Source organism: Parasteatoda tepidariorum, chromosome 2 (assembly GCF_982258835.1).
Source record: "Parasteatoda tepidariorum strain Cologne lab strain chromosome 2, Ptep-v5.0, whole genome shotgun sequence".
NCBI lineage: Eukaryota > Metazoa > Arthropoda > Arachnida > Araneae > Theridiidae > Parasteatoda > Parasteatoda tepidariorum.
Window position 1 is genome coordinate 30,075,847 of NC_141756.1, and position 8,787 is coordinate 30,084,633.

Genomic DNA, 8,787 nt, shown 5'->3' on the forward strand with positions numbered 1-8,787 from the left:
ACTTTGCTACCACTGGAAAAGAGATAATGGAAGTTATGGCCAAAACTCACTTTCCAGGAGCCATTGATATGGATAGCAATGAAGGACAGCATTTCATTGGATCTGTAAAAAGAATACAAAGAAATCAATGGACCTATACTAAGAACGTTATCAATCAAAACAATGTCAGGTGGGCTATCTCCACCTTCAAACCACTTAAAAGCCCTGGACCTGATGGAATCATTCCTGTAATGATCCAAAAGGCAGGAGATCCTATCATCCCTGTGTTAACCAGAATTTACAGAGCCAGTCTGGCACTGGGACATATTCCAAAGCTATGGCAAAAGACCAGGATTGTTTACATTCCTAAACCTGGCAAAAGTAACTATGACCAGGCTAAGTCTTTCAGACCAATTAGCTTATCTTCATTCTTTCTTAAAATTATGGAGAAAATTATTGATAGGCATATTAGGGATTACCTGGGTAGCAATAACCCCTTGCATAATCTACAGTTTGCCTACCAACCTGGTAAATCTACAGAGACAGCCTTACACAAGCTAGTATCTAAGATTGAAGACACCCTGGAGAGAAAGGAAATTGCATTGGCCACCTTCCTAGATATTCAGGGTGCTTTTGATAATACCTCTCACCCATCCATCCTTAATGCCTTAAGGGAAACAGGGATAGACCAAACTTTATGTTTATGGATTGAGTCCCTACTTATGGATAGAGCCATTCAAATGAATATCTTCAACGAGACATTAGAAAAGAAAACAACCAGAGGCTGTCCACAAGGAGGTGTACTATCACCATTACTTTGGAATCTGGTTGTAAATAGCCTAATCAAACATCTAAATAATACAGGCTACTATACCCAGGGATATGCGGATGACATTGTCATACTCATCCTTGGCAAAGATTTTCACATAACTTGCCAACTTATGCAAAACGCTCTAAGTTATGTAAGCAAATGGTGTAGGGAGAGGAATCTGGATATAAATCCACAGAAGACCAATCTAGTACCATTCACTCGTAAAATAAAAAGGGAAGGCTTTTTTATCCCAAAACTTTTTAACGTTGAAATCAATATTGCCTCTGAGGTGAAATTTTTAGGCTTAATTCTTGACCAAAAACTCACCTGGAATAAACATGTTGACTACAAAATCAATCAAGCAAAAAAATGCATAATGATGTGCAGACGCATGCTTGGTAAAAACTGGGGATTACAACCAAAAATGATGTTTTGGATGTACACAGCAATTGTCAGGCCTGCTTTCACATATGCTTCAGTGATATGGTGGTGTAAAGTGGAACAGAAAACTGTGAAGGATAAGCTGGGAAGTCTGCAAAGACTGGCCTGCTTGTGTATCACAGGTGCAATGTCCACGGCCCCTACCAGAGCACTTGAGGCAATTCTGGACCTGACTCCTTTAGATATCTTCATGTGCAGCTCTGCCAGAATGACTGCATATAGAATGAAATTGCAATATCAATGGTATGACAAGCCCTCTTCTGGAGGTCATACCAGTATTACTAAGAAAATTTACCATCCAACTCTCCTTATGCCTTCTGACTGCATGGAGAGAAAGTACGTGTTTGAAAGACCATTTGAAGTAGTTTTTTCTACCAGAGAAGAATGGGATAACAACACGATCGATACAAAAAATGATGATCTAATCTGGTATACCGATGGATCAAAGAAAGGTAACCTCTCAGGACTGTGGCTTGTCAGTCTGTGACTCTCAGTCTGTGGCTTGTCACCAAGATTCAACCTTTTTGAAGGTCTTGGGGAGTATGCTACTGTCTTTCAGGCGGAGGTACTTGCTATTGTAAACTGTCTGCAGATAAATATTAAGAAAGGCTACCATGGTAAGCGGATTCTTATTTTCAGCGACAGTCAAGCAGCCTTGATGGCTCTTTACTCATTTCAAGTAAAATCAAAAATTGTTTTGGAATGCAAGAATCTCCTAATAGAACTGGCAAAAAGGAATAAAATCATTCTTATTTGGGTACCAGGGCATATGGGAATTGATGGTAATGAAAGAGCTGATGAACTCGCAAAACAGGGATCCTCTTTCAATCCAATAGGAACGGAACCCTTCTGTGGAATCAATATGAAGACTACAAAGAAGGCTGTCCTAAAATGGGAAAAACAGGAGATGAACAAAGTTTGGCGCAATTCTCCTGGACAAAAACATGCTAAAAGCATGATCAGCAGCCCTTCTGCAAAAATTGCTTCTGAAATTCTTAGGCTCCCAAGATTGAAGATTCAAACAATTGTAGGCTTCATCACTGGGCATTATCATTTCAGGAAACATCTACATAGATTGGGACTTTTCGAACAAGAACCAATATGTCGGAAATGCCGTGAAGAGGTAGAATCAGCACATCACATCCTATACGAATGTGATGCCCTCGCCCTTACGCGCCTCACTACCTTAGGCAATCCATATCCTAAAGAGCTTCACCTTAATTCCATTAAGGGACTGTCAGACTACATTAATAAAGTAGGCGACCCGAGACAATGGAACTAGGAAAAATTGGGCTTGGAGTATGGTACAAAATGCAACATGTGCAGAGGTGCCACATATCTGACAAGCTCAAGCAAGAAGAAGAAGAAGAAGAAAAAGAAGAAGAGGGGGTGGGGATATCTTCTGAACATCACGTTCCAAGGCATCCCAAATATGTTCAATGAAGTTTATGTCTGGGGATTTTGGTGGCCAGCGAAAGTGTCTAAATTTAGAAGAGTGCCGCTGGCCACCAAAATCCCCAGACATAAAAAGATGTTAGCCAACCGTGGTTTCCAACTGGCGGCCCGCGAACTAAAATATATTAGTTGACATTTTTTTTGAGGACAATTTTCGTAAAAATCTAGATGGGTTTAAAATACTTTTCTCGTTAAAAAAAAACTAATTTCTTCATTTCTGTGAAATTCAACATACCAACGGAGCAAAAAAATTTATTTCTCAGGTTTTGCATCCAAGAAAATATTTATCCAAATACAAAAATAATCGTGTATGTTGCTCTTTTTTAATTCGTTTTCTTTTTTTTTTTTAATTTTGTAAATATAATTTGGCATGTGCGTATCAGAAATTTTCTCGAAGAAATTCTCCGATTTAACTTTTTGAAACCACTCATTTGGAACGAAATTATTTACACACATTTGTAAATTTTAAATTTAAAATGTAAATATCTATTCTCTGGTGGTTGCAGCAGACAAACCTCAATTTTCTCATTGAACATCAATTCTCTCATTGCGTGCTACTATGTAAGTTTTAATAACCTTTTTATAAAGTTTTATATTTTAAAAATTAGATATCTGTTGCACATTAATTGTTTAATACATAGGAGCACATTAAAGTTATTGTAGCCAAACATTTTTAATATGCAATTAAATATTTTTAAAAATCTACTTCTTATTTTAATTTGTAATTCAATACTTTTGTTTTGTACAACTTGATAAAAATCTGACAGTAATATTTAATGCTCCTTCAAACATAAAAGAGTCCTATATAAAATTTTGATAAAGTTGCGACCCGCCATTTGACTGCTGTTTATAATTGTGGCCCCCGGCATCATACAAGTTGGAAACCCCTGTGTTAGAACATCAAACAAGGAAATTTTGCAAAAGTATTGAAACTGAGACTTGTAATTATTTAACTATAAAACCTTTAATAATAGAAGAAATGACAGTCAACATTTCCTAATGTTCTCAAGTCAGTAAACAGTCGAAATAAAATACAACTCTCACAACTTAATAATTTTTTATTTTACTTTTTAAAGCTTCAAAGTTATAAAAGAAATGCTTCAAAGTTAAAGAGTTATTATTCAAATGAGATTCGTTAAACCGGTTTATTTATGATGGTTAAATTAATTTTAATAATTATAGTAATTACTCGTATTTTAACAACAAAGTAATTTGTTATTTAATAACCTCGAAATGCCACTTGAATAAATATTTCATTTACTTGTTTCAACATCTCACAGAGTGTGTCTTTTTTTGTAACTCGGGAAAGCGGGGAGCTGGCAGTAAAATTTCATTTCTAGCTTGTTTTCAGATGGAATAAAAATATGCATGACTTACACAAATTATATACATTTATATCATTTACTTTTAAAAACAAATTCTCATTTTATCGTAATAAATTTACAACTTTTTAATTTTTTTCACGTGAGAATTAAACCCTGTATAATAACAATAAAAATAAAAGCAAAAATAAATTAAATACTGGACTTATATATAACTTTAAAAATTTAGCTTGATTTTAGTTTCGTTTAATTCAACCGCCTTTCAAAAAAATTCTTTAGATATAAGAATACCAGACTTGTAGTTCATAAAAATAAATATTTGTACTTTTTATACAGTCTAAAGCAGTGGTTTCCAAAAGGTGTTCCGCGGAATACTAGGGTTCCATGAAAGGATAATGGGGTTTCCAGTAATAATGATATGAGCATCCAACAGTAATCCATAATTTGTTTAATATTTCGGTTGTTTACATGAAATTATTTATGTAAAATAACAATGAAAAAAGTAGCAAAATTAAAAAAAAAAAATTTCAATAACAATATATTGAATAAATGAATGAAGAGTTATGTTTCTCTGATTACTTCTCTCAATGTTTGTGATAGTTCTTTGAAGAAAAAAAATAGCAAATAAATAAATGATTCAGCTTACTTTATTCCCTCTCAGCATATGCACATAATGCCTTATTTGTATCGATTCAGATAGTTCAAGTTAATTTAAAAAATTAAGACAGATATCAATTTCATTATAAGGAAGTTAAAAAGAAAAATAGTATTTAGCTTCAACTTTAGAATTAAAATTTAAATTGCATGAGTCTTCCGATCTAAATATAATTATTTAAAGTTAATAAAATATTCTGGTTACAAAATAATACAAACACTATTTACTCTAAAGACTTCTCACAAGCCTCGAGAATGAGCACCTATTTTTGAGCTCTTGAAACACGTTTTTTTTATTTTTCTTACCATTTTTATAGTTTTTTGAAGCCCATAAAGCTTTTAATCGCGTAACATGTATCTTGTCTAAGCTAAGCATTTGAGCTGAGGTGGCTCAGAGGATAGAGCATTCGCCTTCCATAGAGGTGAAACGGGTTCAAACCCTAGCAATGGCTGGTCGATACGAATTCCACACCCGGCTCGCACCGAGCACAATGCTGACGTAAAATATCCTCGGTGGTAGACGGATCATGGGTTAGGGTTTCCTTTGCCCTCAGGCTAACCGTAAGAAGTTTTCGTGGTTTTCCTTTCCATGCAACGCAAATGCGGGCTAGTTCCATCAAAAAGTCCTCCACGAAAGCAATTTTCTCCCAATAATTGATCTAGGAGTTCCCTTGTTTTCTAGATTGGGTTCAAAATTGTAACGTTCGGACCTGAACACTGGTAGTCGCAAACCCAAAATAGAATCGGCTGTTCAACGACGGTTATAAGCTAAGCATTTGTAATACATTTATAAGAATAAGTTGAAATTATATTAAAATTCCTTCTTCAATCTAAAGTAGTAGTTAAAAGAACATATTTTTTCTAACAATTATTGAATTTTCAATACGTTCATTTGAGGACTGCTGTATAAATTCTCTGATGTTAATAGATATGGAATCATGATAAAAATCGTAATTAATTATTGTTTAAAAAAAAAAGCCTTTCGTGTATTTTGCAGGTAATCTGCGTTTACTCCATACCTACTAGCTTTTACTAGTTTCAAAATAGTTCCCCCCCCCCCCGGTGGTAGGGGAATGTCAATTCAATGGACAACTAGTCTAATTTTTATTTCATGACGCAGCAAAGTTAACTGTTAACCCATTTTAAATCCTGTGGGGGATGAAGTAATCGACCATGCCAACCTTCATCTATCAAAAGGTACCTCATGATTGAATCAAGTTAGCATGTCTTATATACCAGTGAATTGATGTTTAATTTTCGTAGTGGTAGTTACGCCACAATACTCCCCCACCAGAATTTTATCAAGGATAGAGTTCGATGAACTGATACCACTAATTGCTGTACTTGTAAAAGACCGGGAGAGCTGTAATTAAGGTCACCGGGCTTTTGAGTGCTGAATGTGAGAGGTGTATTACCTTCACAGTCGTAGTCCCTCCTGTGTTGCCTTTAGCAGTCGAGTGTACACTCTAAAAACTGTACCTCTGATTTCAGAGGCACATTTGAATCATTTGTGCCTCTGAATTTTAAGGGCACAACGTACCTTTAAAAATGAAAGGCACAATGTACCTCGGATTTCAGAGGCAAAATCAGATGTACCTCTTAACTTGGAAGGTACATTGTACCATAGATTTTGCTTTTATGTACCGCTCATTGAAACAAGCATTTAGTGCCAAAACCTGTTATTTACCAGATTTGAACACATTTTTTTTTACCTATTTGTAATTTGCTAGCACTTTATATAAAAAGGGACTTTCTGTTTGGTTTACACTATTACCAAGATATTAATTATAATAATTCTTAATGAAAAATATTTCTCAATTCTTTGAATATTGGCCACTTGAAAATGATCATTTCAAGGGATTCCATCTAAGGCTTTTTCATAGACAATTATAAAATATGTAAATTTATACCATTTCTTTAATTATGTAGCGTTTAATGATACTTCAACAACTACAATGATGCTTTTCTAATCAGATATAGGTACAAAAAGATAATATTTATTTCTGTTAAGCCAAGTCAATATAATTCATGGATTTTTTTTCTTTTCCAGAAAGCATCCTCAAAATGAAAATTTATTATAAATTTAGATATTTTTTAAATATTTAGAGATTTCATAAAATAGTTTTATAAGGATCAAAAATTAAACACTAAATATCATGAAATCTAATATCTTTTATTTTCACACATAAAGCACAATTTTACATAATTTAGTAACAGTTGCAATATGATGTATACAGTTGCACAAATTTGGAAAAACATAGAATATTTTAAAATGATAGATGTAGATTTTGACAACTTGGATATTTTATAACATGAAATGTGCTTAAACAAATGACTTAACAAATGTAAAATAAAAGATTTCTTTCCATTGAAATGAATTTTTTTAAAATCCAGATTTTGGCGAAACATATTAACCCGTTAGGCGCCATCATTCCCATTCTGGGAACATTTGCTTTCAATTTTTTTAGAACTAACTGTACTTAATATTATTTAATCGATGATTTTATTTGAGCTCAGAATAAATGAAAAGCCTTCTGCAATTTTTTTGGAAAGCTTGTTTCAGAATTTTTTTTTAATTGTATTTTAAAAAACGCGAAATTCTGCATTTTTGCCCCAATCATTAAACATGCATTTGTTTTATAAATATTATTAAAATAAAAATTACTTTCGTGCTTAAACTTGATTACAACAATCGGATATAATTCTCTTTTCTATAATTCGAATTTCGATGTCTACAGTATTTCTTAAAATGTCCTATTTCACCACAATCGAAACATTCACGTTCAGATCTAAATTTCTTCACAATACTTGGCGAATTCCATTTCTCATTAAAATTTTCTTTCTGGTGATCGTTATTACACGGAATAGCTTGTGGATCATACTGAAAATTGGCAATGAGATTTTCTTTAAAGTAATAATAATTATCATCATAAATTTCTGACCTTTCAGCAGGAATAAGCTGTAAAGCACACGAAAACCAAAGATCGAAATTCACACTAAATCTCTTCGCTTTCTGTTCAAAGAGTTCGAAGTACCGTCGAATTCCACACTTCTTGGCATCAATTTTAAACATCTCATTCACTAATTTTTTCTAAAGTAGGAAATCCTTAATAACAATAATATTTGTCACCAATTCTTTCAAAAACTTAATAAAACATTTCTGGAACGGATCCCACCGCTGCCACCAATTAATACATAGCTGTAGCGTATCAAGCTATATTAAAGAATTGTTCAGTTTTTTTATAAAAACATTTATTTCACACCACAACAAATACAATAACAAATATAAAGTACCCGTAACGGGATAGTTAAATCTTAAAAAGGAAACTAGAAAAAGTGCCCGTAGCGGGATATATGAAAACTCACCCGTAACGGGATAGATAAAATATCATAAAACAAACTAGATAAACCCGTAACGGGTAATATGAAAACTCAAATTCCACACAAAACTAATTCTAAAAAATCAACAACTTTCTGGTGTTCCAATTTTATCGTTTGCTTTTATTATTTGTATTTCGTCATAAAATATTTCATTGATGTGCGCATGCGCTTCTTCTCCGTTACATCGTACCGAAGAAAAAAAAGGGAAGCCCATTTGAGAGGCACAGGGAACCGGTAAAATCCTTTCGTACCGCGCATTGACTCGCGTTTGCTTTGGGGCCTTTCATTTCTTGTGGTGCCTCTCATTTTTAAAGGCACATTAGTTATGTGCCTCTAACGCGAGAAAATAAAGGGTACATTTAGCTTGTGCCTTTTATTTAAGAGGTACAGTTTTTAGAGTGTATGCAGGCTGACGTTGTGTATGATTGAGACGAGACTGAGTAGCAACAGCGTGAGGAGGTGGATAATGTCGCAGTCACAAGCTGCAAGTCTACTGTTCAATGTGGATCATCCATCGAAGTAGGCATTACCAGATCGAAGTGGGCGTTACTGCGTGTTCAAATCACGTCCGGGTCACCAATGCGGGGTATGAAGTTATCGACCAAAACAACCTTCATCTATCAAAAGGTACCTCCATAATTGAATCAAGTTAGCATGTCTTATATACCAGTGAATTGATGTTTAATTTTCGTAGTGGCAAGCCAAAAACGTAACAAAGTACAAGCCAAAAACGTAAATATTTTC

The 8,787-nt window shown here is 34.0% G+C and overlaps 1 protein-coding gene across 1 annotated transcript; it reads left to right on the forward strand.

Moving 5' to 3' along the window:
• Positions 1-1,889: 1,889 nt before the first annotated feature.
• LOC147814905 (uncharacterized) lies at positions 1,890-2,513 on the forward strand. The gene has a single exon (XM_087156535.1). It carries the CDS (start codon positions 1,890-1,892, stop codon positions 2,511-2,513), a length of 624 nt encoding a protein of 207 aa, XP_087012661.1.
• The last annotated feature ends 6,274 nt before the right edge of the window (positions 2,514-8,787 follow it).